Genomic DNA, 17191 nt, shown 5'->3' on the forward strand with positions numbered 1-17191 from the left:
GACCCTATTTTTCTAAGGATTAAGTCCCGGCCTGCCCCGTATTTGACAACGCCCCGTACCTTCCCGACCCGTTTAGTTTCTACAATATTTGGAACCAGTCCGTACCTGCCCCGAACCTACATTACCCGTCCCAACCCGTGGTTCCTCTACCCCTTTGCCCACCCCAAACTGACAATACTATCCTTTCTCCTATGCTTCATTCAATTTCCACCTTTCCCTACTTCTCTCGCGCTCTCTCCTCTCGCTCTCATCTGGTTCGAGCACAGAGCCATCTATCCTCTTCATCTCCTCTGGTTCAAGCACTCTTCACCAACAAAAGGTGAGTTTTCTTTCGTTGCAATTTCTAATTTGCTTATTTTGACAATATTTTGTTGGAATATTGAAATATTGAACTGATTCAACTATAAGTCATTTTCTTCATTTTTCTGCAATTGATTTTTGTTCCAAAATGATTTGCTGATTAATTTGGTTAAATTCTATTTTTAAGTAATTTCAGCCACTCAAGCTATGTGCCCAAAGGAAAAAACTTCAACCATTCAAGTCATTTGTCCAAAGGAAAAAGCTTCAACCACTCAAGTTATATACACAAATGAAAAAACTTCAATAAGATTTTCTTTTCTCAACAAAAAAAAGAAAGAAGGAATTGGGCTTAAGAAAAAAAAATATATGTACTTGGGCTACATCCAAAAAAAAAAGAGGAAAGAATTTTGAAGTCTTTTTTCTTCATTGGCTCGGGAAACATAAGACACCTTCTTCAGTAATCCTCATCAATAGGAGATTTGGGGGACACCTAATATATTCTAATACACTTTAGTACTCGAAAGTTTCATGAGTACTCACCAATTTGGGTTTTGCAAGTCTCCAACCCAGAAGCTTTCCTCACTCGTGAACTTGGGGGACCACTGTTTGTTCTGTAGTTCACCACCCTCGAAACTACTAAGAATCGGTCAACCTCATACCTTTAAGGACCCACTGAAGAGTTGATGTGGAGGCACCCATGCTGAAGAACATGAGTTTTTCTCCAATCAAGAAACCAATTACAACACGACAAGCGTCAACCTAAAAATAAAACTCCTAAAGTCCCACATCAATCGTGGATGGGAGCCGAATACCCTCATCAACTATACAAGGGGACCGTTCTCGAACAATTAATTCCTAATATCATTATTGTGCATAAACTCATCATTAGAACTCACTAATGATGATTATGCTTAAACTTATGTCTTGTGTAAAATCTTCATTATTGATGAGGACTCCTCCACCCTCGTTGGTGTAGCCCAATTTAAGGTGAACAACGTACATCTTGTGTTGCTTACCTACCTCCATCTCTTTGCATAGTATCGTCACTAGGTGATGGAGCAACCTTGCGATGGTTACAAACTTCACACTTTACATCGTCCCAAAGTCTCACTGATTTTGTGCATCAACATTTGCAAATAGTTTCTTACAAGCAAGTGAGCCCGCGTGATGCTGTGAGTTTTAAAATTGTGTTAAACAAGCGGAATATATTAAAATCTATTAGCATCCTTATGTCAACAAAGAATAAAAAATAGATGTTTGTAATATATAGCAAAAGTTTTAAAACTCTTTAATCCTTCTAGGTAAATTTGATAAATACGTACAATCCAATCTTTGACCAATTTAAGCGTATACTTTTTCTTTTCTTGTATCAAATTTGTCATGTCACCCAAGGTCATATGCAAAGCCAGCTAACTGAAAACATTTGTATTAAATTGTATAAAAGTTGAGTACGCTTTAATTGAAAAAATAATCACTAATACAATTAGGCAAGAAGGGGAAGGAGATAATCCCGAGGATCTAGAAAAATTTTGATTTCAACAAGAAGTTATTGACAAGGTTTTACATACGTACCTGCAAGCTCCAAGCTGTGGTATCAACTCCAAAAAATAAAAAAAATAAAAAAATTGCCCCAAACGTTAGTATAGAAATGTTTTAGTCCATCTTAAACTTTTGGTAGCTGAGCTTAATGGAGTACCTATTGGTCCACAGGTATACACGAAATTTTTCATTTTGAGCTATTTGCATTTGGAGGATTAGTTTTTTACCCCAACATTTACGTATTATTTTGAAATGGTGTTGCAGACTGCTTCAGATTGGTTATATGTATATCCAAAAGGAATTCACGATCTTGTGCTCTACACAAAGGAAAAATATAATGACCCACGCATTTATATAATGACCCACGCATTTATGTTACGTATATCAGTATGTATTTTATCAAATTACCAATGAGAAAATAAATTTTGTTCACTTACACAATACGAGGGCTTAAGAAACCACCATATTCATCTTCTAAAGCTTGGGGAACATCCCAATGAAAGAGTGTTACAAATGGTTTTAAACCTAGAGTACATGATCAGTAAAATCAAATTAAAAGTCTAATTGAATGATGTTCTAAAAATTCATGTAATAATTGTTTAAGGTAGGATGATTAACCATTGCGTAGGAGTTCGTTGATGAGATTGTTGTAATAATCAATTCCTTTTCTGTTAACGCCACCACTTAATGTTCCATCTAATTAGAGAGACCTTAGTGAAGTTAAATTGGACAGAAATATGGTGAATCACCTACACAAAGCAATTTCAAATTCATGGGTCTTTGCCAAAAGCATAAATTTGGGATATTAGGTTGCACAATCTGTTCAATTGCCAAAAGCATAAAGTATATAGTAGTTACACATTCTTCTTGCTGGTACATTATAATTCATGCATGGATGCTAACTGCATGGATAAAATACACCAAAAATATGGTAAATAATCCCAAAAGAAATATATAAATGTGAGTGTGTGTGTAAAATACATATATATACAGACCTAGTAAGCTGCGGAACCTATGCCAAATATAAACCCTGGTTCAAAACTGCTACGATTGAGAAATTCGCAATGAACAGGTGGATCTGTATGAGTTGCTTTGCTATTTGTCAATGCAAAGCCAATGAGTAGCAGCACACCAAAGAGCAAATATCGTGAATATTTCATTGCCATAACTTGGGAGTTTTGATATCGATCGAGATAATTAAGTTATCTCCTCCTGGAATATTGCATGGGGTTTATATAGAGAAAGGGAGGAAGGGATATGGTGTCTACGTACTAGCTCATGAGAATAGTAAAGGGTTAAAAATTGTAAACAAAATTGACTTTGAAAGCCCTAGTTTAAAGACCAAGTCATGGTCTGTAGTTTAAAAGAAAGCACGTTTCATGTTCCCAAAAGTTGCGTACGTACGTAAAAGAAAGGATAATCCTTGCGTTCCACCTATGAGGAATGCACATACTCTTCAAATTTTATATTGTGATCCTTCAGTTCCTTAATCTTTATTTGAAGATCATCTAAACAAAAATAATTATTTGAATTTGAAATCGTTTAGTCATTTAAATATATGAACCCAATCGATAGTGTTGATACTAAGTAAAAGATTTATAATGAACTATTCATTTTATTGACATATTTGGATAACTACACAGTCTTCAATTTGAACAGTTTTTTGCATATATGATATTCAAATTAAGATTAAAAAATCAATAACTTATACTATATATATGAAAATACATTATTTATAAAAACAAATTATTCCTTGAGTTGAAAAGTAAGATAATGTAGACAACTGTACGATCAATCTCATTTTAATTTGCAATGATCAATCCTTGAGTTACCCTTTAGTTTTCCGGCAAAAGAAAATGTTAACTGCATTAGGAAACAAAGAGTCATTTATCTGCATGTTTATATGATGTATGTCCAAATGTTGAAGGCATAACTTTTGAAGTTGAATATGGAAGATTAGCAATAGAGACTTGTTCAAACCGTAGAAAATTACTTGTGCCCACAAAAAAACAGAAATTTATGACCACAATTCTTTACGTAAGTAGTAAGCGATAAAGATGAAGAATTTAATCTTGACCTTTTTCTTCTTGTTAGAGTTTTAGTGTTGAATTGGTAAACCCAGTGGTTTTTTGAAATTGTCTTTCCACTCTAATTAAGAAGGCATCGAAATAGCTAGGTTGTCAAGTTGGCTATTTTGCTCCCAAAGATTGTGAAAGGATTCCATTGTGGGGGTTTTTTCGAAGGTTTGGACACCCTTCAAAGTATATAGTAGTTACACATTCTTCTTGCTGGTACAAGAATGAGAATAGTAAAGGGTTAACTCTTGAAAGCCATGGTCTGTAATTTAAAAGAAAGCACGTTTCATGTACCCAATAGATGTCTACGTATGTAAAAGAATGGATAATCCTTGCGTTCCACCTATGAGGAATGCACATATTCTACAAATTTTATATTGTGATCGTTTAGTTTCTTAATATTTATTTGAACATCGTCTAAACAAAAAGAATTATTTGAATAAAAGATTTATAACGAACTATTCATTTTATTGATACATTTGGATGACTAAACGGTCTTCAATTAATAACCTATACTACAAAAATACATTATTTATTAAAAAATTATTCCTTGAGTTGAAAAGTAAGATAATGTACACAACCGTTCGATCGATCTCATCTTAATTTGAAATGATCAATCCTTGAATACTCTTGAGTTTTCCAGCGAAAGAAAATGTTTTCTGGATTCGGAAACAAAGAGTCATTTATTTGCATGTTTATATTATACCTGCCCAACTGTTGATGGGCAAAACTTTTGAAGCTGAATAAGGGCGATTAGCTACAGAGACTTATTCAAACAGTAGAAAATTATTTGAGTACCAACAAAAAAGTAGAAATTTATGACCAGAATTCTTTACGTAAGTACATAATCGATAAGGATGAATAATTAATTAATCTTGATCTTTTTCTTCTTGTTAGAGTTTTAATATTGAATCCGTAAACCCAGTGGTTTTGTGAAATTGTATTTCCACGCTAATTAAGAAGGCATTGAAATAGCTAGGTTCTCAAATTGGCTATTTCGCTCCTAAAGATTGTGAAAGGATACCACTGGGGTGGCTTCTTCTTGGTAGTACAAGAGCTCCAACAAGAGCTCCACATAGTACATGCAATGATCATAATATATCCGTATTTAGTGAGGTGTGCATCAAGGATGTTGAGGTTGGACGTTGTCTTGGTCCCCACTTTAACAAAGAAAGATCGGCAAATTTGATAGAAAACTTTAGGAAAGAAACAGGAAATTCTTATAGTAAAGCGCAATTGAAAAATAAGTGAGATAGACTAAAAAAGGATTGGTAGTTGTGCAAAAAACTAATTGGGAAAGAAACTGGCCTAGAGTGGAATCCAAGCAAGGGAATAGTGGATGCCTTTGATGAATGGTGGAATAATACGATTCAAGTATGTGCACTTTGTATCTGTTATGATGTTATTCTAGTTATAGTAATCATAAACTACATAATAACAACATTCTTTTTTATTTGTAGAAAAATCCTGAATATGGAAGATTGCAGAAAGGCATCACTCCTTAGTTCAAGGAAAAGTTGGATAGGATGCTCTCAAACGGCGTTGCTACTGGTGCAAATGCTTGGGCACTTTCATTTGGTGCACTACTACCAAATAGTAGGGATGACTCAATAGGAAATGTTAATATACAAAATGAATCTATTGGATCAGATGATGAGGAGAGTGCACTACCGAATCTATGAGAAAAAGTGCTAAGAAAGGAAAAAAGAAAAGAGCTGACCAAGGTGAATTGAGAACAAGTAAGTTTGATAGGAAAAGGAAAAAGGTTGGCGGTGCTGCAAAATTGTATGGTCAAATTGACCACCTTATTGGTGCAATAGAGTGTAAGAGCACTATGAGGCAATTGGTGATAGGCACTAGTATTCCTGAAGTTGTGCAGGTTGTTGAACCGTTACCGGTTGTGAGTGTACTAGCCCGTTATGGCTGTTTGCAACTCGTTTGTTTTTTAATCAAGAGAAGAGAGAGATGTTCTCTATCATGAAAGATCCTAGTGTGCAACTTACTTGGCTGAATTATGAGTTCATCAACCAATGAGGGAGTTGTAGTTTTACAAAACATTCTGGATTTGTACACTCTTAGTCAGATTTTAGGATTATGTCTTAGAATTTGTTTGACACCTTCCTTGAATGTAATTTTGAATTATGAGTTAATTTTTAGATACTTTGTTTTGAATATTGGTACAACTGTTAATTGGCAAGGTGCTTGAATTTTGTTAAGGATTATTTGTTAACTTGCAGGTGCGCTTGAATATGGACATTCTAGATAATGATGAGGAAGAGTTTGACATATTAGCATGCGCTTGTACTCGAGCTATTGAAGCATATTATCTAAAATATGTGCATAAAACTCCATGTATGAATTTTTTCAAGCAGGTAACATTTGGTTAATGAAAGCATTGCTAGCTAACTATAGTTTGAAAGGTTCAAGGAGAAAGTAATATTAGGAATATTCTTGCATATGTTAGGACATAGTATAGAAGAAGAAAAAAAAAAAAGAATAGCTAAGCGCAATTTCAACACTCTTCTGAGACCGTTAGTAGATATTTTGGTGTTATGTTGTATATTGTATGTTAGATGGCATTAAATATTATCAAGCCTATGGATTTGGAATTTAATACCACCCCATGGGGCATAAAGGTAAAAGACATCATCTCTCATATGTTTATAGGAGTGGCCAACCAACGGGGCATAAAGAGGTATTCAACCATAGACATTTTTCTCCTAGAAGCGTAATTGAGCATACGTTTAGAGTATGAAAAAAGGGGGGCAATTTTGAGGGATATGCTTGATTGTCTGTTCAATAAGCACGTGAATTTTGTCATTCCTACAATGGCTCTTCATAACTACAAAAGGAGGCATTCTGAACGTGATAGGCATTTTGATGACCCCGAAGACTATAGTGAAGAGAGAGATATTGATGATGGTGAAGAGGAAGATCGAAATCATGACCAAGGAGGGATGGAAGCATTAAGAAATAGCATAATGATGAACGCATATTTTACTATTTATTTTCTCGCAAAAGCTACATTTTCTTGTGATATATTGGACTTAGAGGAAAGGAATTACATAGTGTTATGCTTTTATAGTTATATTAATGAGGTGGAGGAAAATATGATGTTATAATTCCTTATTTTTAAATAAACCTAATGGTCTGTTATGATTTAAGTGTCTACCTATTTGGCTGTATAATATACTTGTGGCCTACATTCATTTTCTTTTGATTTATGTGCAGTGCATGTCATTTGTTGGAATTGGAGAAGCCTTCAGCACGTGTTTATTTCATAGATCACAAGTCTATGCAATACTGAACCGACAAGGAAAAGAAAAAAACAAAAAAAATACACCAATTTGGGTTTTGCAAGTCTCCAACCGAGAAGCTTTCCTCACTCGTGAACTTGGGGGACCACTGTTTGTTCCGTAGTTCACCACCCTCGAAACTACTAAGCACCGGTCAACCTTATACCTTCAAGGACCCACTGAAGACTTCATGTGGAGGCACCCTTGCCGGAGCACATGAGTTTTTCTCCAATCAAGAAACCAATCACAACACGACAAGCGTCAACCTAAAAATAAAACTCCTAGAGTCCCACATCAATCGTGGATGGGAGCCGAAGACCCTCATCAACTATACAAGGAGACCGTTCTTGAACAATTAATTCCTAATGTCATTATTGTGCATAAACTCGTCATTAGAACTCACTAATGATGATTATGCTTAAACTTATGTCTTGTGTAAAATCTTCACTATTAATGAGGACTCGTCCACTCTCGTGGATGGAGCCCCATTTAAGATGAATCACGTACATCTTGTGTTGCTTCCCTACCTGCATCTCTTTACATATTATCCTCACTAGGTGATGGAGCAACATTACGATGGTTACAAACTCGACACTTTACGTCGTTCCAAAGTCTCACTGATTTTGTGCATCAACATTTGTAAATATTTCTTACAAGCAATTAAGCCCGCACGATGCCGTGAATTTTTAAACTATGTTAAACAGGCAGAATATATTAAAATCTATTAGTATCCTTATGTTCAACAAAGAATAAAAAATAGATGTTTGTAATATATAGCAAAAGTTTTAGAACTCTTTAATTCTTCCAAGTAAATTTGACAAATACGTACAATCCAATCTTCGACCAGATCAAGCGTATACTTTTTGTTTTCTTCTGTCAAATTTGTCATGTCACCCAAGGTCATATGCAAAGCCAGCTAACTCAAAACATTTGTGTTAAGTTGTGCAAAAAGTTGAGCACGCTTTAATTGAAAAAATAATCAGTAATACAATTAGGCAAGAAGGGGACGAAGATAATCCTGAGGAGCTAGAAATATTTTGACTTCAACAAGAAGATATTAACAAGGTTTTACATACGTACCCAAAAGCTCCAAGGTGTGGTATCAAATCCAAAAAAAAAAAAAAAAAAAAAAAAAAAAAAAAAAAAAAAGAAAGAAAGAACAATCCCAAACAATAGTATAGAAATGTTTTAGTCCATCTAAAACCTTTTCTTATTTATTTTTTATTTTTTTTTGTGGCCTTGTTTATTATTGTACTTATTAACAATTACTACTATGTTGAGGCGAGTTTCTTTACAATAGGACCAAGAAAAATAATAACTTATTACAATGTGCTATTTATTCCTGAACCCAAACTAGGACCAAAACTGTTTACGACTATAAATAAGTTATTCCTTTATATAGAGAGGTCTTACTGTAGCATTCACAGCTCTTATAGCTTTTTTATTGAATTATTGAATCTCAAAGAATACTTACATTATTGAAAGGAAATACAAATGCGGAAGGAATTGAAATACAAATACATAAAAAGGACAATTATCCACTTAAATGTTTATAATCAACAATAAATTTCTTTTAATTCCTTCAATTCTTCTTAAGCAAATTTTTGAACCAATGTGCCGAGAGTTTTGGGTGTCTTTTTAGCCCGTCATTATAATCCACGTAGTTTAAACCAAATCGGACAGTGTATCCCGAATCCCATTCAAAGTCATCCAACAATGTCCACGGAAAGTATCCCTTCACTTTCGCACCATTTCTGCACACAAATACACAAATGTTCATATGGTTTAGGTCAATATAATGATTAAATAACAATAACTTAAGAAGGCTAGGCAGTATATAGCCTTAATTAATTTGTTAATAACTACTTACTTGATCGCCGCTTGAAGGTAACACAGGTGACGGTAGTGGTAGTCAATTCTATTGGTATCATGAAGAGCCTCGTCAATTGATAGTTCTGGAATATTCAACTCTGATACACCTACGTACATATTATTGCACAAAAGATTAAATTTAGTTTTTTCCGTTTAAAAAAAAAAAAAAAAAAAACGTGTAGTTTCATTTTACACCATTATAAATATGTGAAACATTTGCATTTAATCAAGGCTTAAACGTATGTATGACATACCATTCTCAGTAATATAAATGATTGGATCATTATATTTTTCCTTTGTGTAGAGCACAAGATCGTGAATTCCTTTTGGATATACATATAACCAATCTGAAGCAGTCTGCAACACCATTTCAAGATAATACGTTAATGTTGGGGTAAAAAACTAATCCTCCAAATGCAAATAGCTCAAAATGATAAATTTGATGTATACCTGTGGACCAATAAGTACTCCATTAAGCTCAGCTGCCACAATATTTACAAACATTAGAGTACAACTGGTGTAAATATTAGAATATAATTAATGTAATTAAGAAGTCAGACTAGGTCAAGAAGAACAAAGAACTTAAGCTATTGAAAGTAAGTTTCCTTTCGCACTCACTTGTAAGATCAGCTTGAGGGTCTGTTACGAAGCTTGCCTGTAGTGAATTGTTCTTCGGTGTACTAGTTGCGTATCTAGCAGTATAATAATTTATTCCAAGAAAATCAAACGAACCGTTTAGCAACTTGGATTGTTCTTTTGTGAATTTTGGCAATCTTTTTCCTACAATTGATCGCATGGTGTGTGGATAGTCACCACTTGTTAACGGGTCCAAAAACCTACAAAACATGAAAATTCCAAATATTAGCCTAATTATAGCATTATATATAAAAAGTAATGCTAGCTAGGTTGTATCAATGTTACAAGTCATAAGTAAATATGTAATTGAGTTTATATATAATTTATTAAGACACTTGCCATCCAAACATAAAATCCAAAGATCGTAAGGCAGCATCTTTATCTTGCTTTGACTCCGAAGCAGGCTCAAACCAGTATGTCACCAATGTTATTCCTATCAAGCCTTTCTGAGATGCCTGCCCAAAAATATGAATTTTGGTTGAATAAATAGGAGTTATAGAAAAAACATACAACCTTTAGATTATCTTACTACTGAGAGTATTCCCTCTTGTATTACAACTCAATAATAATGATTCATAGAGAATTCTCAATTAGGAGCCAATATGCTGACCCAAAATAAAAAATAAAAAAAAAGAAAAAAAAAAGAAACTGTTATTGAACCTGATATCTATTCTTGTACAATTCTACAGCTGCTCCATGAGCAAGAAGAATGTGGTGTGTCACCAAGTATGGTTCAATGGCTGAATCTCCACCGGTGCAGTTTAGATTTTGCCAAGAAGAGCAGCGTCCCGGTGCTAGAGTCCCAACAACATAACCCATGCTACTAAAAGTATATGGCTCATTTACCGTGAACCAGTGCTTGACTCGATCACCAAATTCCTTATAACAAAGTTCTGCATAGTCTTTAAAATGATCGCTGTAGATACAAATTTATGTTACGTATATCAGTATGTATTTTATCAAATTATCAATGAGAAAATAAATTTTGTTGACTTACACAATACGAGGGCTTAAGAAACCACCATATTCATCTTCTAAAGCTTGGGGAACATCCCAATGAAAGAGTGTTACAAACGGCTTTAAACCTGTAGTTCATGATCAGTAAAATCAAATTAAAAGTCTAATTGAATGATGTTCTAAAAATTCATGTAATAATTGTTTAAGGTAGGATGATTAACCATTGCGTAGCAGTTCATTGATGAGATTGTTGTAATAATCAATTCCTTTTCTGTTAACGCCACCACTTAATGTTCCATCTAATTAGAAAAAAAATAACAAGAAAAAAAAAGGGTTAACCAGCAGATAACTCGATCACATTACTTTAGTTAAAAGTATATAAAGAGAATAATTTTCTTGTTGGAAAAATAATTCTTATGCACAATATTGACATTGGTCCCAACCAAATATGAGGATGTGGAGCAACTTACTTGGTAATAATCTGGACCATGAAATAGATAATCTGTAAGCATCCAACTCCATATCCTTCATGATCCCCACATCATCCTAAAATGACAAAAGTTTAAAATTAAATATTGAGGATCTCATTATATATTGTCCTTTTTATTTTATTTTTATAAAGGCTCCAATTTAATATGTTAACATGTGCCCTTCAAGTATAAAGGGTCAAGAGACAAAGTTATGAGGTTTTAGACCTTATAGCGGTGATATTGATCTATAGCGACGTCTCCGTTACTGCCATCAGCGATTTTTTCTGTAGTTATTCAAAAACATAATGGTGAAATCCATATCATGTGCAAGGTACTTTATATGCGTGCGCACTGATGAAGTATATACATATATTGTACAGATCACATGACCACGTACTATTCGTCTCCCAACAAAGTGCATGGTTATTAGAGAGGTTGGAGTTTACTTGTCCTCACGAAGAAAAGAATGAGGTGCTATTTATACTCCTTTTGAAATGAAGTAGCTAAAGTTTTCATATTACCAATTGATTAAATCACAGACCTGGATGTTTGTGGGTGAAGGTATCCCATATGCTTGGGCCTCTTCCATCTTCTTTTACTGCACCTTCATACTGAAATATACACACATGCATATACGTAAGAGTACTACTACACACGCAAGGAAGATGTCAACATTATAATTCATGCATGGATGCTAACTGCATGCATAAAATACACCAAAAATATGGTAAATAATCCCAAAAGAAATATGTAAATGTGAGTGTGTGTGTAAAATACATATATATACAGACCTGGTAAGCTGCGGAACCTGTGCCAAATATAAACCCTGGTTCAAAACTGCTGCGATTGAGAAATTCGCAATGAACAGGTGGATCTGTATTAGTTGCTTTGCTATTTGTCAATGCAAAGCCAATGAGTAGCAGCACACCAAAGAGCAAAGATCGTGAATATTTCATTGCCATAACTTGGGAGTTTTGATATCGATCGAGATAATTAAGTTATCTCCTCCTGGAATATTGCATGGGGTTTATATAGAGAAAGGGAGGAAGGGATATGGTGTCTACGTACTAGCTCATGAGAATAGTAAAGGGTTAAAAATTGTAAACAAAATTGACTTTGAAAGCCCTAGTTTAAAGACCAAGTCATGGTTTGACTTTGATTTAATATTTTTCATTTATATATATTTTTACAATTCAAAAACACAAAAGTTTGACCCCTCTCTAATTTTTCTAATTTTTTTCTTTATTTGAATTTTTGGGACTTATATTGAATTTTGAAAGCCCTAGTTTAAAGACCAAATCATGGTTTGTAGTTTAAAAGAAAGCACGTTCCACCTATGAGGAATGCACATACTCTTCAAATTTTATATTGTGATTCTTCAGTTCCTTAATCTTTATTTGAAGATCATCTAAAAAAAAAATAATTCTTTGAATTTGAAATCGTTTAGTCATTTAAATATATGAATCCAATCGATAGAGTTGATACCAAGTAAAAGATTTATAATGAACTATTCATTTTGTTGACATATTTGGATAACTACACAGTCTTCAATTTGAACAGTTTTTTGTATATATGATATTCAAATTAAGATTAAAAAATCAATAACTTATACTATATATATATATTAAAATACATTATTTATAAAAACAAATTATTCCTTGAGTTGAAAAGTAAGATAATGTAGATAACTGTACGATCAATCTCATTTTAATTTGCAATGATCAATCCTTGAGTTACCCTTGAGTTTTCCCGCAAAAGAAAATGTTAACTGCATTAGGAAACAAAGAGTCATTTATCTGCATGTTTATATGATGTATGTCCAAATGTTTAAGGCATAACTTTTGAAGTTGAATATGGAAGATTAGCTATAGGGACTTGTTCAAACAGTAGAAAATTACTTGACCCAACAAAAAAATAGAAATTTATGACGAGAATTCTTTACGTAAGTACGTAAGCGATAAAGATGAAGAATTTAATCTTGATCTTTTTCTTCTTGTTAGAGTTTTTGTATTGAATTGGTAAACCCAGTGGTTTTTTGAAATTGGCTTTCCACTCTAATTAAGAAGGCATCGAAATAGCTAGGTTCTCAAGTTGGCTATTTTGCTCCTAAAGATTGTCAAAGGATTCCATTGGGTGGTTTTTTCGAAGGTTTGGACACCCTTCAAAGTATAGTAGTTACACATTCTTCTTGCTAGTACAAGAATGAGAATTGTGAAGGGTTAAAATTTGTAAACAAAATTGGCCTTGAAATTCCTAGTTTAAAGTCCAAGTCATGGTCTGTAATTTAAAAGAAAGCACGTTTCATGTACCCATTAGTTGTCTACGTACGTAAAAGAATGGATAATCCTTGCGTTCCACCTATGAGGAATGCACATATTCTACAAATTTTATATTGTGATTGTTTAGTTTCTTAATTTTTATTTGAACATCATCTAAACAAAAAGAATTATTTGAATAAAAGATTTATAACGAACTATTCATTTTATTGATACATTTGGATGACTAAACAGTCTTCAATTTGAATAGTTTTTTGTATATATGATATTCAAATTAAGATTAAGAAATTAATAACTTATACTACAAAAATACATTATTTACAAAAAAATTATTCCTTGAGTTGAAAAGTAAGATAATGTACACAACAGTTCGATCAATCTCATCTTAATTTGAAATGATCAATCCTTGAATTACTCTTGAGTTTTCTATCGAAAGAAAATATTTTCTGGATTCGGAAACAAAGAGTCATTTATCTGCATGTTTATATTATGCCTGTCCAACTGTTGATGGGCAAAACTTTTGAAGTTGAATATGGGCGATTAGCTACAGAGACTTATTCAAACAGTAGAAAATTATTTGACTCAACAAAAAAGTAGAAATTTATGACCAGAATTCTTTACATAAGTATATAATCGATAAGTATGAAGAATTAATTAATCTTGATCTTTTTCTTCTTGTTAGAGTTTTAATATTGAATCCGTAAACCCAGTGGTTTTGTGAAATTGTATTTCCACGCTAATTAAGAAGGCCTCGAAATAGCTAGGTTCTCAAATTGGCTATTTCGCTCCTAAAGATTGTGAAAGGATACCATTGGGGTGGTTTCTTCTTGGTAGTACAAGAAATTGATTAGTTGTTTCAAGACACTGGTTTTTATTAGCTTACATCTATTTATTTTGATTTAATATTTTTCATTTATATATATTTTTACAATTCAAAAACACAAAAGTTTGACCCCTCTCTAATTTTTCTAATTTTTTTCTTTATTTGAATTTTTGGGACTTATATTGAATTTTAGTGTGTCTCGCAACCTGAAGGAATTGGGAGGGGGGTCATTTCATTTTTGGATATAGAATGAATAGGTTCAGGATATGAGAGAATTAAGTATACCCACTAGAAAGACTAATCCAAACCATAATGATGTGCTAGAAAATAGAACATTTTTGTTACCCGACCAACCCTCAGGAGAAGCAAATGCAACATCTACACTAATCAGCAAGCTTGGATGACACGGCTTGGGCCATGGTGGAACCTCGTAGTGGTGGTGCCACCCCGCTTATGACCGCATTTTACCTCGTGGATCTCCGCGGTCCCATTTCTTGACTATTGGAATTTTTTCTGGTGGAATTTTCTAAATTTCTAGCCATTATATTTTTCTTATACGTTTTATCAAAGAACCTTCGCAAATAAAAAATTCTAATAATAAGAACGTATGAAAAATATTCAAATGGACTAGAAAATAGAGAAAAACCTTTTTATGCGAGAGTCTTCTACGAGTATGGATCTTAGCTCTCAATGAAAGCACCAATTTGTGGATGCAAATTTCTTCCTCCTTGATCTTGAACAAAATTGCACCTACAAAACAAATAACACCTTAGGTTAAGGCCAAGAGCCTCACACGCTCATGATGAATGAGGGGGATTTGGCCGAAGAACTTCCGATGCCAAAGTTAGAATATAGAGAGAAAAGTGTTTGAGAGTTTTGGAGAATTTTAGCAAGAGTCCTCCATTTTGGTGAAAATGGGAGCCAATATATAGGGCATGGCCGATCTTCTTTGGAAGAAAGGGTGGACGACCCTTGGGTATTTTTGGGGGTGCAATGAGTGATTTAATTGGTGATTAATGGATTAATTAGGAATTAATCCATTAATTAGCCAATTAACCTTCACTTAAATGGAATGTTATGTAGGTTATAAAATAATTACCTAAGATGAGGATGGATGAGAATATCTTTGAATTGGTTACCTATTTTGGATACTTTTGACTTGATTGACGGATGATTGTCCACTGCTCGCGCGTACGAATCCCGATATGCCTCAAGGATATTTTTATCATCTTTTACCCAAAAATTCACGTATCGCCTTGTGATTATTTGTAGCTTCACAATATCAATAGAAGGCTTCCCAGAACCCCCTTACTAGTTCACTCAAACTAACTTCTCTGAAAGCTTTGCCGAATCCTATTTCGAACTCCATCAAACAAATAAACAAAACTAGAATTAGAATGCAAGCTTACAGTTTGTAAGTACCCAAAAAGCTGTAATAAAATCTACACTTAAAGCTTTGAGACTTACGAAAACAGAGCTAAGACTTTCTTCTCAAAATACCTAGGAACTCAAATTAGGGAAAACTAAAATTGGGGCGTTTAAGGTAGCTGTTTATAGGAAGGAAAGAAATCATTATCACCTAAGCCTAGACCTTCCAGCTATACCTAATAAGCTAGATTACTCAACTAATCAGAGAGGATGAATGAGCAGGCTAGGCGGATCGGGATCGTCTCCTGATTCTTAAAAATTGATCCTGCTGAGCAGGTAATCGTGATCGTTGAAATGTGATCCAACGGTCATAATTATTATAACTTTATAAGATTTTCCTGTTTGTAGCAGTTAGATTAAATTTCAACGATCACGATTTCGTGCTCAGCAAGTTCAGTTTTTTAAGATCAGGAGAGGATCTGATCCTAGGCTAAAATCCAAATTGGAAGACATCTGGCTATAGACTACCACCTCTTGCTTTATATCTCTAATTCCAATGGCACGCTTAACTCGCTCTGAAATAAAGTTTTGATAATGATGGGAATTTAAGAATACCTTAAAAGGTTAGTTGTTATATTTGTCCTTCGTGTCCAGAAGAGTTGAGAGGAATAGAGAATAGTTGAGAGAGAGGGAGAGTAAGCTGGAAACATATTAAAATATAATATAGGAATGGTTGAGGTTTGAGGTTGTTGGGCATGGGACAACTAATTGTCCATTTTAGCTTCCCCGTTTGTTTTGTTTTATTGCTTTTAATGGCCTTTAGCTAATATTAATAATCTTATAAAACTCAATAATAACATGCACAAATAGATTGTAAGGGGAATTAACAATTAAAACAAGTTACACATACTAATAAAAATAATCATACTATTTAACAGTAATTTAAATGAGGGTTTTCACAACATATGACTTGTCTACTTCATTAAAGTTGAGCTTGAAAATTCAAAATTACTTTTTAAACATAAATGTAGAGATATGTCAATGTTTGTATTGATTCAAAACAACATTTTCAAGCTATATAAGAGATTTAGTACACCAATATATTGCCTTACTTTGAAAGAATTCTTAGTTTGTCAACTTTATTTATCTCCTATTCCTTTTCTAACATATTAATTTCAATTCTCATTTTTCCTTATGCCTCTCATAGGATATAGTAAATGGAATTTCAACTTCTGAAAGTTTGGACGAGATGACATGTCATATATGACAACTACAAATACATAAAAACAAATACAGATGTGTAATTGATGTCATAAATGCTAATTATATTATATATTTACCCGCTTAACTTTCTGTTTGCAGGAATCAATAACAAATTCTAATGTCTTTTCACAAGATGAATGAGGCAAACAACATAAAAATTGATCAAGACTTTCTTTTTGTAGATTTTTTGCAAATGGAAAATTGGAGGTGTGGAAAATCAGAAGCTCTGATTAAACACCATACTTTATGGGTTTTCTCTGTCATCACTACCAACCTTTTCGCCCTCTACACTCTTCTTCCAGCTACTACGACTTCA

General features: G+C 33.5%; 1 protein-coding gene across 1 annotated transcript; it reads right to left on the reverse strand.

Moving 5' to 3' along the window:
* Positions 1 to 8985: 8985 nt before the first annotated feature.
* On the reverse strand, positions 8986 to 12136 carry LOC125470940 (cyanogenic beta-glucosidase-like). Its single transcript, XM_048570758.1, has 11 exons — positions 11937 to 12136; positions 11687 to 11756; positions 11371 to 11429; positions 11146 to 11221; positions 10897 to 10974; positions 10716 to 10803; positions 10379 to 10634; positions 10058 to 10173; positions 9701 to 9918; positions 9533 to 9564; positions 8986 to 9439 (listed from the first exon to the last, which is right to left on the reverse strand). Exons 1-11 carry the CDS (start codon positions 12105 to 12107, stop codon positions 9305 to 9307), a joined length of 1299 nt encoding a protein of 432 aa, XP_048426715.1. The 5' UTR covers positions 12108 to 12136; the 3' UTR covers positions 8986 to 9304.
* Positions 12137 to 17191: the final 5055 nt, after the last annotated feature.

The sequence above is a fragment of a genome, unplaced genomic scaffold (assembly GCF_019419815.1).
Source record: "Pyrus x bretschneideri cultivar Hongxiangsu unplaced genomic scaffold, Pyrus_bretschneideri_v1 Contig55, whole genome shotgun sequence".
Lineage (NCBI taxonomy): Eukaryota > Viridiplantae > Streptophyta > Magnoliopsida > Rosales > Rosaceae > Pyrus > Pyrus x bretschneideri.

Bases quoted from the DNA above. Each gene is read 5' to 3' on its own strand.
- LOC125470940 (XM_048570758.1), bottom strand. From the start codon at position 12,107: ATGGCAATGAAATATTCACGATCTTTGCTCTTTGGTGTGCTGCTACTC. The intron at 10,635-10,715 runs GTAAGTCAACAA...TTGTATCTACAG, and splicing joins TTCTTAAGCCCTCGTATTGT to CGATCATTTTAAAGACTATG. The intron at 9,565-9,700 runs GTGAGTGCGAAA...ATATTGTGGCAG, and splicing joins CCCTCAAGCTGATCTTACAA to CTGAGCTTAATGGAGTACTT.